This window comes from Pelodiscus sinensis, chromosome 1, assembly GCF_049634645.1.
Source record: "Pelodiscus sinensis isolate JC-2024 chromosome 1, ASM4963464v1, whole genome shotgun sequence".
Lineage (NCBI taxonomy): Eukaryota > Metazoa > Chordata > Testudines > Trionychidae > Pelodiscus > Pelodiscus sinensis.
In genome coordinates, this window is record NC_134711.1 from 150,694,063 (window position 1) to 150,711,854 (window position 17,792).

Consider the following 17,792-nt stretch of genomic DNA (forward strand, 5'->3'; position numbering starts at 1 on the left):
GCTTTCCTCTACCAGGATAGCTTCTGCTAATTTAGTGTCATTGTGTCCACTCCACCTTCTTCCTTTCAACATCAGAGATATAAAGTATTAACCAGTCACATGTGCTACCTCCTCTCTGTTCTCTATTAAGAATACCATGAAATAAACAAAAAAGACATAATGAGGCTATATCAGACTACACAAAAAATGCAAAGTATTCAAAAAATATTGAACATGCAAATAGTAATCTAGGTCCAATGGGTCATGACTGGATCTTACAGACCAGCACAGAAAGGTTCAGGGATTGAGAAAAGATATCTAGTGTAAATTATCCTTAAGTTCCTCATCACATGTTAAGTTCAAACTTTTGTATTGTATTGTATTGCACTGTAAAAACTTAAATACAATGAACAGTCCTGAAGCACCTTGCTGTGCCCATGAAAGCTCATGATACCATCCACATTTCTTGTTAGTTTCATAGGTGCTGCAGGTATTTGGTGTTTAAGGTTTTTCAGTAATAGACTAACATGGCTACCTCCTGAAACTTTTGTATTGTATTGTATTATTTACACATATAGAGCCCTATGCCCTGTACTTTGGAGGGCCCTGCACTTCAGGGAGATATGGGGTCCAAGATGGCCTGGAGGGGGACCTGGAGGAGGGCCTGACTGTGGCAGTAATGAATGACCTAGTCCCATCCTGCCCTGTTCTGTTCCGCTGGCTCCCAGCATGATTGGGAGAGAGACAGAAGCTGGAAAGAGGCAGGGCAAGGGTATGGAAGAAGGTATGGAAATGGGGGTGAAGCAGGGGCAGGAAGAGGCAGAGGGGCCAAAGGAGGTCATCTCAGGTCCTGCACCCCTCTAGGCATGGTCATGTGTGAGTATAAAATTAGCAAAAAAAAAAAAAAAGATAACTTTGTCATTGTACAGAAAAGATTCTAGAAGTGCTGTTTATTGTACTGCAGCAGAGTAAGACAATTTTCCTACCTCGGCCCTGACTTCTGGGTGTACCTATGAATAAACATTTGCATTTTCTAAGGAGAAAAAACAGTGCCTAAATCTCTTTTATCTATAGAATCATCCAAGAGCAAGTAAGTTTTACATTCTTGTGAAAACATTCTTCCGTCGCAACATCACCATTAGGAAAGAGAGACATGTAAAAGAAATAGAATAATTATTATATGGAATATGCCTTATGCTAGGCCAGCTCAGTTTATCTTTCTATTAAGTAACAATGTAACATCTCTCAGAGGATCAATCATTAATACCCCTAATTTTAAAATTAATTTTGCAGAAGAACTGTATACTTTATTGGACATTCGATTTTTTTGAAATCAAAAGTTCTATCACTACAGTAAAACAAACCAATGCATCTCTTAGCATATACTTAGTCATATACAAAACAAAATCAAACACAAACATATGTGCTGTGATTATAAGCCAACTTTGTTTATGGACTGCATTTATCCTTCATCTAAAGAGCATTAAACTTTACATTATTATTATTATTATTATTAATTATTATTATTATTTGCATTATTGTAGTTCAAAGAACACCAGTCATGAACCAGGATCTCGTTGTGCTAGGAGTTGTACAAACACAGAACACAAAGATGGCTCCTACCTTAAGGAGCTTACTATCCAAGTATAAGATAAGAAACTAGAAATGGATACAGACAGGTGAGGGACTACAGGGAAATAATATGGCAACATAGGTTAGTATGATCAGTAGTGGTCTGAGCGCACCAACAGCATAACCATTGAACTGACTGTGAGGGGCAGCACGGGAGAAAGCAAAAGGTGTTTAACAATTTAAGAAGTTGATGGGAGCACTGACGGCTCAATATGGAATGAAAGGTGATTCATAGGCTGGAGAACTGGCTGTGAAGCTTGTGTTTGATGCAATACAAGGTAAGGAGTCAGTGGAAAAATGCAAAATGAAGGGGTGACATGATCCAAAAGCAGACTAGAAAAATAAGAATCTGGGTTTGAAGGCTGGAGCCAATGTAAGCCAAAAGTGAGATTCTATCAAAATCCCTTTAATTTGGAAAAAGTTATTGTGGGCAATAACATTACAAGGAACAGAACATAAATTTTATCCACCCATTTTATTAAAAAAATTATAAGAGAGCTGAAAAGTTAATTGGAAGTAAGTGAGGTAACACACACACACAAAAACCCACCAACGACACAATGTCTTCACACTATAGAAAACCATTTGGAAGAGAGTGTATGAGGCAACTGGAATTTCAGAAAATGGAAGTTTTGGTGTGGGGTTTTTTGTTAACTATGAATTGATTTGAAGGCAGTCCCTTGTGCCCCAGCAAAGTTTCCTGGAACAAAACACACTGTGATTTATTCAAGCATTTAGATTATCCCATTATATGGTATTCTGAGCAACAGTTCAGTCTTCTGGAAGTGTACCTGGAGGTATCAGATTGATGAAAGCATTCCCAAATATCAACGTATCCCTATTATGGCTGAATTTAAGAGGATAGCATCTCTGCTGACTTCTCCTTCAGAAGTTTCCATAAAAGGGCAGGTTAACCAGTACCCCTCTTAATGTATTCCCTCTCCTCCTACCTCAAGGACATTGTGAAATTTTTGTTGCAGTCTTCAGCAGCAAACTAGTATCAGAAACCTGCAAACAAACTCTCTCAAAACCCAAGAGACTCCCTTGAGTAGTACCAGCTATGGACAATGCTCATACAAAAAATGAAGTATATATTATACTCTAGGAGATCAAGAAATTCCATAAATACTTTTCCAGACTAGAGAACTGAACCACACAACCAAGACAAATTCCTAAATCATTAATTCATCAGATAGCACAGCATTTCTAAATCCCAAATGGACCAAAGTTTTTCAAGTCATGTAACATCCCTAGAAATCCACAGTTCAAAACAGTCCATCTGGGATGTATTAACCACTGTGTTAGTTCATCATACATTCCTCAAGCAGATACCAAAATGATCAGTATCCTTAAAATACTGTGATAGCTATTGTGTTGTTATTCAGCGATTAGTGTCTGGCTATTGGGATAGTGAGAAGCAGAGCTGTGTTTACTTAGGAAGGAAAGAGAACATTTTCTTTTAGAGAACCCTAATAAATATCATTTGCGGTATATATTGTATTTATGTTTATACAGATAGAAAATAAGCAGTTGTGAAGCTGTAATTATGAGTACTGCTAACAACTCATTTATCTTTAGCAAAACCCCACTGTAATGGCTGTACTTTCACTGGCTAGAGCTGCAGGCAAGGGGAGATGGGAAGACACAGTAGAAAAAAAATCATAAGAATGGCCATACTTGGTCACACCAAAGGTCCATCTAGTCCAGTGTCCTGTCTGCCAATGGCGGCCAGTGCCAAATGCCCCAGACGGAGGAAACACAACAGATAATCATCATGTGATCCCTCTCCTTTCATCCATTTCCAGACAAACAGAAGCTAGGGACACCAGTCCTATCCATCCTGGCTAATAGCCATTGATGGACCTAACCTTCATGAATCTATCTAGCTCTTCTTTGAACCCTGTTAAAGTCCTAGCCTTCACCACATCATCTGGCAAGGAGTTCCACAGGTTGACTGTGCTGAGTGAAGAAAAACTGCCTTCTGTTTGTTTTAAATCTGCTGCCTGTTAAATTCATTTGGTGACTCCTAGTTCTTATATTCTGGGAATATATAAATAACTTTTTCCACACCAGTTATGATTTTGTGGACTTCTATCATATCATCCCCTCAGTCTCCTGTTTTCTAAGCTGAAAAGTCTAAGTCTTTTTAATCTCTCTTCATATGGAAACTGAGCCAAACCCCTAGTCATTTTGTTGCCCTTTTCTAAACCTTTTCCAATGCCAATATATCTTTTTGGAGATGAGGTGACTACATCTGTATGCATTATTCAAGCTGTGGGCATAGAATGGTTTTATATAGAGGCAATAAAATATTTTTTGTCTTAATCTCTATCACTTTTTTAATGATTCCTAAAATTCTATTTGCTTTTTTGACTGTCGCTGCACACTTAGTGGGATGTTTTCAGAGAACTATCCACAATTACTCCAAGATCTCTCCCTTGGGTAGTTGTAGCTAAATTAGTCCCCATCATATCGTATGTATAGTTGGGATTATTTTTTCCAATGTGCATTACTTTACATTTACCAACATTAAATTTCATTTGCCATTTTGTTGCCCAATCACTTAATTTGATGAGATCTTTTTGAAACTCTTCACAGTCTGCTTTAGTCTTAACTATCTTGAACAGTTTGGTATCATCTGCAAATTTTGCCACGTGACTGTTACCCCGTTCTCTACATCAGTGTTTCTCAACCTTTTTTTTTTTTTTTAAACAAAGTACCCCTTTAAAAACAATTACAAGTATCCCCAGTACCTACAGTTTTCAGACACACCAAATTTTTTTCTACCATTGCAACACATTTATTTAAGCAACTTAATCGTAGCCATACGGGCGATGAAATTTTTGGGTGTAAAAAGTACAAAAATAATGAAGCACCGTAAAAATTAAAACAAAAATTTCATTTTCTCCCAATTTCAGTTGTGTTGACGTACCCCCCAGAATTCTCTCAAGTACCCCTAAGGGTACTCGTACCACTGATTGAGAAACACTGCTCTACATCATTTATAAATAAGTTGAATAAGATGGGTCCCAGGATAGACCCTTGGGGGACCCTACTAGTTACCTCTCTCCACTCTGAAAGCTTACCATTTATTCCTACCCTTTGTTTCCTGTCTTTTAACCAGTTATCAATCCATGAAAGGACCTTTCCTCTTAACCCATGACAATGTACTTTACTTAAGATCCTTTGGTGAGGGACCTTATCCAAGGCTTTCTGGAAATCGAAGTACACTATAGCCACTGGATTCCCCTTGTCCACATGTTTGCTGACCCCCTCAAAGAACTCTAGCAGATTAGTAAGGCATGATTTCCCTTTATAGAAACTATGTTGACTTTCCCCCAACAAATCACGTTCATCTAGTGTTTAACAATTTTATTCTTTTATTATAACAACAAAACAATAATAATGAAATAAAATATTTGAGCATATTTTAGTCCTAGACTGGTCCTGATCTGTAATTTTTTTGGTAGACCATGGCCCTTAATGAATCTTATAGCATTTGGGATTCCAGAAGCAATACACTAAATGCCAGATCACTTCAGCCTGCATGTTGGGCCTCAGTTCCAAGGCATCTCTGGAGCAATGAATATCAAGCAGGGTACATGGTGGTCTCAGTTGTGCATGTGAAGAGTCAGACAGAAAGAGAAATAGAACAGTGCTAAGAAGCTGAAGGGACTTCAGACACCATGAAATGCTTCCCTGGCCTATCTATTGTAAGGCCTATAGAGGCAATCCTTCTGCTGACACTGTTTAAAGCCTTGTCTACATGGAAAAGTTGCACTGGTTCAATTTACATTGTATTTTAAAATGCATTCAGTCATGGGTGGCCCATGAGCCTAGGCAGACGAGGCGGTCGCCTAGGGTACTGCCGGCCCGGGCGCCCGATGATGACATCACGGCCATTGATGGGGGGGCGCAAATGCAGGTGGGGGCACCAATCGCGCCTTCTGCCTGGGGCACCAGCTGCGACAGCTGGCCTCAGGCCGCTCCTGCATTCAGTTAAACCAATGCAAGAGGGTCCATAAATGAGTTTATAATGTTATAACTAAACGGATGCATTTCACTTCTTAAGTTAAGCCAGTGGCCCTTTCTCAAAAACACAAAGCATGACAGGAAACAGATCTAAAATTGAAGAGAAGTAGGGAAAACTCTAAACCTGAAGTTTTAAGGGAATGATGTTGGCCTGATTAAACATAAATGTTAGTTCATCAGCCTTATCTGCTGGAACACAATGACAAACCAGAGAGAAACACTCTTTCATACCCTGTTTTAAGTAGTCATGCATGGAAAGCATACATACACGATCCTCTCCAAAGCACACAACTACATGAGAGTCTATAAATGATAATGTCTCTATGGGTATGTCTATACTAGGAAATAATTTCAAAATAAGCACAAATGAAATAACTCCCAAAATAACAAAATCACAATAGCATGTCCCCACTACGGGGGAGCATCAAAATAAGTCAGAATTATTTTGAAATAGCGTGTCCATACTGATGAAGCCTGCCTTGGATTTAGAGCCCCCAGAAGAACTCTGGGGAGGGCGGACACTTCCTGCGGCTGTTTGGTTTGGCAATCTGCAATGCGTGCTTTCGGGTGCTCCTCTCTTCGGCCTCGTCTCACACACCGTTCCTCCGTGGCCTCCCCACTTGCAGGACACAAAATGGACACAGTGTACCCTGGTTGCCCTTGCGGATGCCACAGCACTCAAAGCATGAAGCCGGAGCTACTGCAAAGCAGTGCCAGGCTCAAGGGCCTCGTGCTGCCCCTTGTGCCGCAGTATTTCCACACTGCCTCCATGCTGCTCCAGCAGGATGAGGAGCAGCCTGGACCCCAGGACCTCATCACCCAGGTCCTGGTGCTTCTGCTGCTGTCTGGACACCATGGCACACTGCTTCTGGCAGACGGAGACCAGTTCGGACTGGTGGGACCGCATCGCCCTACAGGGATGGGACGACCAGCAGTGGCTCCAGAACTACCGCATGCAGAAGGCCACCTTCCTGGAGCTCTGCGAATGGCTCACCTCTGCCCTCAGGCGACAGAACACCCAACTGAGATCTGGCGATGCGTTTCTGCACGGGGTTGGCAACACCCCGTGGAAGCTCACCACACCAGACAGCTACCGCTCCATCAGGAACCAGTTCAGCATGGGGAAATCCAGAGTCAGGGCTGTGCTCAGAACAAGTAGCGAAGGCCATCAACCACGTGCTGCTATGGAGGGTCATCGCTCTGGGAAATGTCAACACCATCGTGGATGGCTGTGTCGCCCTGGGCTTCCCCAACTGCGGGGGAGAGGGGAGGAATAAATGGCACTCACATCTCCATCCTGGCCCCCGACTACCATGCCTCAGACTACATAAACGGAAAGGGATACCCCTCCATGGTGCTGCAAGCCCTCATGGATCACAAGGGACACTTGCTGGTCAGGGAAAGTGCACAATGCCTGCATTTTCCCAAACTCCTGTCTGTTCCGAAAGATGCACACTGGCACTTTTTTCCCCAACCACATCATCAGATTCGGAGAGGTGGACATGCCCATCTGTATCCTGGGTGACGCAGTCTACTCCTTGCTCCCCTGGCTCATGAAGTACTACACGGGCATCCTGGACCCCACCAAGGAGCACTTAAACACCAGGTTGAGCAGGTGCCGCATGGCCATCAAAAGGGGAGGTTCAGGAGTCTCCTCTCCTGCCTGGACCTGAGTGAGCACAACATCCCCTTTGTGGTGGCTGCCGGCTGTGTGCTCCACAACCTCTGTGAGAGCAAGGGGGAGACTTTCCTGCCAGGGCATATGAAGAGCTGGACACTACCCGTGCCATTCAGAGAGCATATCAAAGGGCTTTGCTCATCAGGGAGGCCTTGATGGAGAGTTTCATCCAAGGCCAGCTGTGACACTCTCCCCCGTGTCTCCCCACAAGGGGCCCCTGCATGCCCTCCACGTGCCTTTCCCCACCCACTTCCCCTGTCCTCCCTTTCCACCTTTTTCCCTCTCCTGCAGAGCAAGTAAAAAAGCCTTAATTTGTGAAAAAACAGGATTATTTATTGCGGGGGGGGAGGGGAAGAGGAGGAGGAGAGGGCAGGATATACAATAGTGGAGAGACTGTGGAAAGAACCTGGAATGGGGAAGGAGGAGAGGGAGGCTCAGGGATGGGGCTGGGACTGGCATCTGAGAGGCTGCCTGAGAGGACCCACCACTCTGTGTTCTGGGGCCCCGGTTGGCCCCTGGGGGCTAGAAGAGGAAGCCATGAGGGAAGGGGAAGGTGGCTGGTGGCCTGCTCCATGTACGAGGCCATGCACTCCATCACCGAGGCAAGGGAGGAGCACATGGCCTTGTGCTGACGTGCCGGCTGGTCCCAGGCACTCCTCCGGTCAGCGACCAGCCCCTGCTCCCGCATGAGGTCCTCTTGGGTTCTCTTCTGCCTGCGGATCCCATAGAGTCATTCAGAGAGAGTTCTCCACATGGCACATGCCCTTCTCCTCCTGCCTGTAGTTTTAATCTCTACAGGAGAAGGGGAACAGTGGAGATGGCAGGTGTGGCCAGAGTAGTCACAAGTGCAGCTGTGAGAGGCCTCTGAAGGCCAGTTATTTTGAATTAGCAGTACTGGATCTTCCACACTAACACTATTTCGAAATAACAATTTTGAAATAAGTGCTATTCCCCGAGAAAAGCGGGAGTACAGATTTCGAAATAACCAGCCCAAATTAACGGGCTAGGCAGTGTGGATGCTCTGCTTATAATTTCAAACTAAGGGGGGTTATTTCAAAATAACTCCCTAGTATAAACCAGGACTGTGATGCTTCTGAAATACTTATTGATAGGGCCTTCAAAATCCGCAAATATCCACTTCATATCCATGAGTATCCACATCAGCAGTTGTGGATGCAGCTATAGTTGTGAATGCAAATACAAATTGTTTTATTTGTGCAAGGTTCTACTTATTGAAGCAGCTGCATCACTGACAGGGACAGCTCAACCACCCCCACCCCCACACCCCCACCCCCACACGGTAAAACTTCAAAGCACAACCAAAAATGTCAAGTTTCTAGGTAAGACCACAGAATGTATGAAAATTATCCCAATTCAGTGTGGTTGGTGGGGGGGGGGGGGGAGAACAGAACTACAACGGGGGTAGCACACTAACAAAACTAACATTACTATAGGCTTCAAAAGCCTACCAATTCATCAGACAAATAACGTTCAGATAACTAGTCAACTTACCACCTACAGACAAAATTTCAAAATTTCCCAATTTTCTTCTTTATGTCTCGTGTCCTCTCTCACCCCGTTGAGGCAAAGTTTGTAATAATTTATGCTACAACAGATTTTTCTAAAACTTTCTCCAGGTCACATATATACAATAAGGAACCAAATGCATTACTCTGTAGGGAACGTCTTCCAACTCTGTCAGAGAAAAGGAATCAGTAGCTAAGTGAAGAAATGCAGTTACTGTATGTCTTGAGGCTGTGCTTTGAGGAAATAGGACCTAACTAATCCTAATAAAATCTGGCACAGAAGTTAGACAGAATCTGCCATATAGGGTACAATACAAGAATTTGGATGGCTAATTCTCTCCCTTTGCTAAAAGAAGATCTGAAACTGCTTCCATTGATGGCCCATAGCAAAAGCCTTTAAGAACTTTCCACTGTTTCCCTCCACATATACATTCAGACTCTTATTTAGCCATAACAGCCTCAACATTTATTTCAGTAAAGTGCAGAAACTAAATCCAAGAAAGAGTTAGTCTGAAACCCAGAAAAGCAATTTCATAGTGAGATCTAGTAGTCTACAATGTAAGGTATTAAGGGAAGGGGAAAATAAAAATAAAGTGTTTTAATTATTTAATTAAAGGTTTAACAACGAATTATAAAAGGTACAGACTGATTTTGCTCGCATTTAAATTAATGGCAGAGTTCCCACAGACTTCAATAGGAACAAGGTTACATATGGATTCAGAAATAAAATAATACAAAGTTATTAGAACAAATATTTGGACATCATTTCACCTTGTTCATCAAGTATGTTAGGCAATGAAACTAGACCGATCAAGTTCACTTTGGTTTTCATTCCCTAAATCAACACTGCTTTCTGTTATCTTTAATTTTCCAACACTGCATGTAAATGCTTAGATCCATATTGCACAATCACCGTTCCCCAGAAGAAGAAATGGTCTCAAAATATGTACAATTTTAATTTAAAAAATTGACAAATTTTCTGTGTGTGTCTATTTGTTATAATCCAAAATTTGGACCCAAACTACTTGACAGTATCCTGGTAAAAGTAAAAAACAAGAATCGTTCAGGCAACACAAAACATGAAACTAGCTCACTGAGGCCCTATTTCAGCCAAGCATTAAAATATGTGATAAAACTTAAGTAGGTTCTTAAGTCCATCCTATTCAGCAAAACATACAAGCATATGTTTAAATGTTTTGCTGAACTAAGGTCCTTGATTGATATTTCCTTTATCTTAGACGCGAATCGCGAAGGGAAGAGAGTCAAATGCTAGAACGAACTTAAAAAACAACGAATAGTCTGGTAGCTCTTAAGACTAACAAAACATGTAGATGGTATCATGAGCTTTCATGGCAGAGCTCACTTTTTAGTTCTGGACACCCAACCCTCTGGTCATCTGAAGAAGTGGGTTGTGCCCACGAAAGCTCATGATACCATCTACATGTTTTGTTAGTCTTTAAAGTGCTACCAGACTATTTGTTGTTTTTTTAAGTTTTTCCTGTACAGACTGACTCGGCTACCCCCTGAAGCTTTTGAAAAATGATAGAATGGTTAGGATTATGAAATTGTAGATAGGAAGACTGGGTGATGGAAGGGAAGGGAAAAAAAAGAGATTTAACAGAAGAAGTGAGTTATATGTTTTGTCCTTAAAATTAAATTAACATACATACACACACAGAGAGTGATGAGGGTGATGATGGGTTATATATTTTCCCTTACCCTCATGTACTTGTATCATTTTAGTTCTTCAAATTAGGGACCTTTTCTTCATGCAAGCTCCTGCACAGAGTAGACACTATCACAATTTAAATAATAAAATTAAACTGAAGAGTAATCAGCAAACAAAAAAATACATTTGTGAACACGCTACAAAGAGCAGTCCTGTTCTGGCATAGGTAGGCTAGATCAGTATGTCTCAACCTTTTTTTATACTGTGATAGAAATGTAGCCATGTTAGTCTGGCATAGCTGGAACAAAAAACAGGACTATGTAGCACTTTAAAGAATAACAAGATGATTTATTAGGTGATGAGCTTTCGTGGGCCAGACCCACTTCCTCGGATCAAATAGTGGAAGAAAATTGTCACAACCATATATACCAAAGGATACAATTAAAAAAATGAACACATATGAAAAGGACAAATCAAATTTCAGAACAGAAGGGAGATGGGGGGGAGAAGGTAAATGTCTGTAAGCTAATGATATTAGAGGTGATAATTGGGGAAGCTATCTTTGTAATGGGTAAGATAATGAATGTCTTTGTTAAACCTAAGTGTAAAGTGTCAAATTTAAGCATGAATGACAGTTCAGAGGATTCTCTTTCAAGTGTAGTTTTAAAAGGCCTTTGAAGCAGGATGCAGGTAATCAAGTCGTTGAGACAATGTCCTTTCTGATTGAAATGGCAAGAAACTGTTTTTTCTTTGTTATCCTGTCTAATATCTGTTTTGTGGGCATTGATCCTTTGACACTTGGCCAATTTTCTTCCACTATTTGATCTGAGGAAGTGGGTCTGGCCCACGAAAGCTCATCACCTAATAAACCATCTTGTTAGTCTTTAAAGTGATACATAGTCCTGTTTTTTTATAAAGTACCCCTTTTAAAAAACAAATAAGTACCCCCAGTACTTATAGTTTTCAGACACACAATTTTTTTCTACCATTGCAACACATTTTTTTAAACAACTTAACGGTAGCCAGGTGGGCGATGAAATTTTTTGGGTTGTAAAAAGTAAAAAATAATAATAAAGTGCTGTAAAACTTAAAACAAAAATTCAATTTTCTCCAGATTTCAGTTGTGTTGTCGTACTCTCCAGACTTCTCTCAAGTACCCCAAAGGGTACTTGTTCCACTGGTTGAGAAACACTGGGCTAGATGACCTAAGAGGGTTTTTTTTCTTTTTGTCTCTAATTTTCATGACTCTTTGGTTTTTCTATCCCACCGTAATACTTGAAATGGTAACAACAATTTTGAAAACTATGATTAGTCACTAAGGAAACAGAGCTTGTTTTCAGGGAGACAGAGAAGCAAAATGACCTAAATAATAGGCTCTCTCCTCTCTTATCGAATTATTTTATTCGAGAGAACACTTTGTCAGCTAAGTGTTCTGCAGTCCCTCTCGATGCAGTAAGTTTCTGGGTTTTTTTTTTTTTTAAAACACTGAGTACAAGGTGGGACCAACCATTTTGCAGAATGAAGGTTTCTTCACCCCTCCTGCTAAAATCTTAACTGACAGCAATTTGGGAGTTTATGGAGATTGTACACTTTTTTGTTCTGTTAGTACACTGCATAACTAAAACACTAATTTATGCTGAGGGGACTTTCTCTACTATACAAAAATACACACACACACACACACACACACACACACACACACACACCTTGTAGGATTGTGTCCTGACACCATAGAAACATGTGAGCATAATCATTTCTGAAGGATGCATACATAGTTTTAAAATACAAAAATACACTTTTTTTTAAAAAAAGTGTTTTTATTGGTTGCCTATACATTTAATTTAAAAGAATAGGCTGCTCTAGCATCCTAACAACTTCAACCTCGTCACTGAAACCAGAAAACCTCAGCTTTAGCAGCTGAGTCTACAGAGGAAAAGTGATCACAGTCTGGATTTAAGCTACTCTGAGCTCTAAAACTTGAAGGTTCATGGGCAGCACAGAATGTTAGGTACATGCATTCATTATGAGAGAAACACGGCAAATCAGGATCATGACAAAATGGAGTCACTCATTGATTGGGAGAAGTAAATGAGTACTAACATGTACAAGGTGCATGGTTGCCATTGAGGACACGTCTATATTGTAGCTGACTGACTCCCTGCCCAGGGAGGCTCTGCTCAAGCAATTACACTAAAAGTAACAGTGTGGATGTTAACCTGGGCTAGCCAACAAGCACAAATCTGCTTTACCTACTTGTGTCACTACTCAGGTGGATAGCTTGTGTCCAGACTTCTGTTTTTCACACGCTAGGTCGGTCAACCTACACCACAGTATAGACACATCCTGACAGGGTGAATTGCTGGCTTTATTGATGTCCAAGGGAAATTTGCCATTGAATTCAATGAGGCCAGGATTTCACCCTAAGACTCTGGGCTAAAGATCTAAGAGCAGGGGCAGCAGGTATCATAAGCGGGGGAAGGCACTGCCTTCCCAAACTGCCAGGCATGGTCCCACGCACACTGTCCCCAGAATACTTACTATAGGCATAATGGGGGCAGAATGTTGCTGCCCCCAGCGCCTGCCATCCCCAGTGCACCAGAGTCAGGGAGGCTGGAGCCGCACATTGTCCACCCTCCTCGGTGCTCCGGCGCTGGGGCCGCACGCCCTCTTCCCTCCCTGTTGAGCCAGGGCCGGGGAAATTGGGACAATGCACCCTCCTCCATCCCATGGTGCTGGGAGGGAGAAGCTGAGGCCGTGCATAGCCCCACCTCCTAAGGTGCTGGGGGTAGGGCTTGGGCAGAAGGGGAGGGGTTGGGATGGGACTGGGCGGGAGCTGCGTCTTCCAGCCCTACCTTCACCCACTGCCCATGTCAAAGAGGCACCAAGGAAGGCTCCGGGCACACAATTACACAGAGACTAATGGAAAAAAAAATTAAATTCTTACTACATGTTTCCTTGACATACAATTCTTCACTATTTCAACTTAGTACTTGAAATAGTTTTTTATCTTAGGCACTATTAAACTGTGACATTGAAACAGGTAATTACAGACTTGGCAGATTCACTGTGGCAAAGCGGCTTTGCAACAGACCACAGATGTGAACATTTTTATGGTAGAGCAGGATTAATTAGGAACACTCCAAGGTCATACTTTGGCCATCCCTGCTGCAAACATGGATTTATAAACAGGGGGATTTGCATTCCCTCCCCCAGGCAAAAGAATGTCACAAGCTTATAATCAGAACTATCTGGGCTTTGTTCCTTAACAGCGGGATGTCCTTGTAGCAGCATCAAAACAGAGCCAGATTGGGAAGGATGGTCCTTTTGTTTTAGGGATGTTGGGACATGGGACCTTCTAGCCCACAAAGTTTTGCATTCACCATTCTAACAGACCATACTGTGTGGCATGGCACTTAGAATATAGGTAAACTTAGCATGGAGGTGGGCTCAATCAATGGAGCGCAGGCATGAAGAGAGAAGTACACAGAAAAAAAACAGAGTGGGGGAGGATGAAGGAAAGCAATGCTTACATTTCCTGTCTTAAAGTGTGATGTATTGCTGCTATGCTCTGTTGAACAGCTGCTGAGATCCACACTAAGGAGGTGGCTTTTCAGTGGAGAGTGAAGTGAGCTACAGCACCTCCCTGCAGTACGGTGATGGCTAATTAACATTTGTAAAGTACTCTGATGAAAGGTACTTGTACAAGTGTAAAGTATCATATCCTGGTCCAACAGGAGGGATCTAAGCACAAATGTCAGCCAGTGGACGGTTATCTGCCTATAATGCTAAATAAATTATTATGCACTTCTGTCAAGAGGACTGGTAAACCATAACAAGGCTTGAAATCTTGTCTCTCTCACCTACAGAAGTCGGTCCAATAAAAGATACTACCTCACACACACTCTCTCACAACAAGGCATATCAGTCTTCCCAAAAGACAGGCTTAGGGAGATTTCTATATTGATGTTTATAATGCTAACTAGGTTTGAAAGAAACTTAAAAAACTAGTGGACCTATAGCACCTTAGAGATTAACAAAAATATATATATAGTATCATGAGCTTTCATGGGCACAACCCAGGTCTGATCCCCTCCTATGTAAGCAGATAATAACCCTCCCTCCCAAAATACATACACAGGGGCTACGTCTACACTGGCCCCTTTTCCGGAAGGGGCATGTAAATTTCACGAGTCGTCGTGAAATAAAAATGTCCGCCGCTTTTTTCCGGCTTTTAAAAAAGCCGGAAAAGAGCGTCTACACTGGCCCCGATCCTCCGGAAAAAGTGCCCTTTTCCGGAGGCTCTTATTCTTACTTCAAAGCGTTTACTCTACTTATGTTTTTTCCTCATAAAATGCATATTTTTGGTATTTATTTTTCTAACACATGGAAACAATACCTCTATCTAAACATAAGTATTAGCCCTCACACTGGCCTTCTTAATCACATTTTAATAGAACATTTTTATTATGAGTTTTTAAACAGATTCAAGTAAACATACGTATCAACTCATCTGAAAACTAAAATGTCAGGGTGTGCAAATGAAGCAGATACATTCATAATCCATTTTGAAGAGCAAAACGTAACCGTTTAGAAAGCACTTAATGGTTTAATTCGGATATCAATTTGTAGGGGGATTTATTTAGTTAACTTCCTCTAACTCTAAATGGGGCTTCAGCAAGGATATCCCCTGCATATTGCAGATCTCCCCCCCCCCCCCCCAATGTTTTTAGGGAATAGTTGGCAAAAATGGAGGGGAGGAAATAAGAGATATATTTTAAGTCCCACAGTTGTATTTTCCTGTTTGGCCTCTCAGTTTCTTCATCAAAAGATTAGTTTCTTTTAAAATCTTCTCACTAAAAATAGTTGCTCAAAACTCTAATGGCCTTAGCTGAAATATAAACATGCAAAAAGGAAAAAAGGGTTTTGTAGGAAAAACACTGAAGGGGAGGGGAGGAAGAGATTTCATCTGGCCTTCCCATCATCACTTGAAGAATTGTTTTGTAGTTACATCATCAGGAAATAAAATACTATCCTCTGTGGACCCAGCTCTTTACAGAAAGTAAAAAGGAGAAGGCTTGAAGTTCATATCACTTGCAGAGGAGTTCAGCTAAACGTACACTTTTTGTCATCTTAAGAAAAAAGAAAAGAGACAAACCCTTTCAAGACAACTTATTAAGTAAGATGCCCATTTTTTGTTTTTGGTTTTTTTACATGCTGGGCTAAGAAACTAAGAGGTAAACATTATCTTATAATCAGCTAATGACTTTCCGTGACTTTATTATCAAAAATAAAGAGAAACTGCTGTTACCCGTGCCTTCCGCACATTCTTTTTGGCCATGAATTGGGTACACAAATGAAATATTTCACACAGTCTTGAGCGTCAGCTGGAGCCAGAACACACTAATAAGCTTTCTAAGTTCTGGCTATCACTGAAGTACACTAGTCAGACACTACGAGTCTGCACAACACTGAGTTCCTTATATGGTAATGCAATGACGTAATGCTTCATAGGCTTGGGGCATGCAAGGAGTCTATCTCTCATTGTTTGGTGTAACTGCTGGAATGCTCACATCTCTGATGCTTAGGAGAACTGAAATCCCAACACCATAGAGCAATAGCTAAACCAGGGAATTCTACAGTCTATGCATATAAGGTAAGAGAGAGGTGGGAGGAAAACTTCTTTTAGCAACCAATGGCCATTTTGGGTTAAAAATATCATCAGCATCAATAATTATTTCCAAAAACACGGGATTCAAAAGATATGTTTAGTTGCTCAAAACTAGAATAACTATTGAAACAATTTCTGAACTTTTTTTTTAAATAAAAAAATCTTGCAGATGCATCAGATGAGGCATTTATTTAATGTTAAGTGGGCAGGGGGAGAGCTATGAATTACACACACTTTCCAAATGGGCTGGACAGAATAATGACTGCATTTAAACTGTGGAAAGAATCCAACTGTATTGTAATACATTACATAGAGCTACTGCATTTCTCTTTATATGATGTGTTTATATGTGTATGCTATATATTAAAAGACATGCATACACACGTGTATACTAGAATGTATTTGTACTTTTGAGCATCTTTTATTGTAGTTTACAAAGAGGCATTTAAACTGTACTCAGAGTGTTAAAATACTGCTGGGAGCACTACTTTTTAATAAGATTACACTTTATTTAAAAGCATACATTAATTGAATGTATACAAACTATTCAAGTCCAATATACTAGTTCCCTCTTCTGCATCTTGTGTGCAAATGTCAGAGAGAGAGAGAGGAAAGAACTGTCAATTTCAAGAATTCAATATTGACCATCTAGCAAGTGATGATGCTTTAAAAAATAGAGATAACTCATTACCTTCTAGGGCAGATTCTGCAAGGTCCTAAATACCCAGCAGTTGAGAGCATTCAACACATATCAGGAGGTGTTTAGTATGTTGCAAAGTCTAATATGATATTGTGTTTGGTGTCTGCATCTTGCAGAAACACACTCCATTGTAAATTGTTACTCACTGGAGTAATCCTTACTTATAGTCATAATCCCAGTTCAGGAAACTAATTATGAAAGCAAGCACAAATTCAAGCACAAAGGTTTGCAGGATCAAGTCCCAAGTGTACATTATTGACTGCAGAATAATGAACATGTAAATTGATTGTGTAAATTAAATTCTATGAAATACAAAGTCAGACTAACACATCCTACACACTAACCCATCAAGTAAACAAAAAAGCCTATATGCATTACTTTTTCAAAGTAATTAGTAACTGTCCACACGATCAAAAGAAGTCTGCATAAACTATTGGCAGAGGTTTGTTTTTATTTAATGAAATGCTGAAAATCCTGAAGAATCTAGTTTGGAAATATACAGGGAAGAATGAAAACTATTGCATCCATGACCACTTCTATATTGTCACTTATATGTGGCTTTAAAGACAAGCTACAAAATTTACTGTTACGAATTTCTTTAAATAAGATCTTTTTTCCCCCACAAGAGACTAAGAACAAGGGCTGGCTGGAAAAGTAAATCACTGTCTTAACATACTCATAATAAAATGTTCTGCTTTTCAGCAAAAATTAGGTCAGTAGGCATTTCCCAGATGCTCCTACAACTTAATTTATAAACTGAAATTTCATGTAATGGTAAATTGGGAACTCCTGTATTACAAGCATTGGCATTTAAGTAGTAATCTCTCTCATCCTTGTTTACAAGATAATCCTTATTATAATCAGACAGCGTTCACATCTCGATTGATGCTTTCAGTCTGTCTGGCTAC

The 17,792-nt window shown here is 40.8% G+C and overlaps 2 protein-coding genes across 5 annotated transcripts in view; one reads left to right on the plus strand and one right to left on the minus strand.

Annotated features, from left to right (window-relative positions):
* Nucleotides 1-17,792, minus strand: part of CMSS1 (cms1 ribosomal small subunit homolog) — a 352,914-nt gene that overhangs the window by 276,377 nt on the left and 58,745 nt on the right. The gene's annotated exons all lie outside the window — the stretch shown is intronic.
* Nucleotides 1-17,792, plus strand: part of FILIP1L (filamin A interacting protein 1 like) — a 294,587-nt gene that overhangs the window by 231,388 nt on the left and 45,407 nt on the right. The window contains exon 1 of one of the 4 annotated variants that reach the window (XM_075913914.1): nt 16,032-16,169. The exons of the other annotated variants lie outside the window; for them this stretch is intronic. Within the exon in view, the coding sequence (XP_075770029.1) occupies nt 16,159-16,169 (11 nt within the window). The 5' untranslated portion in view covers nt 16,032-16,158. Of the gene's footprint in view, nt 1-16,031; nt 16,170-17,792 lie in introns of those variants that run through there. 4 annotated transcript variants of the gene reach the window in all.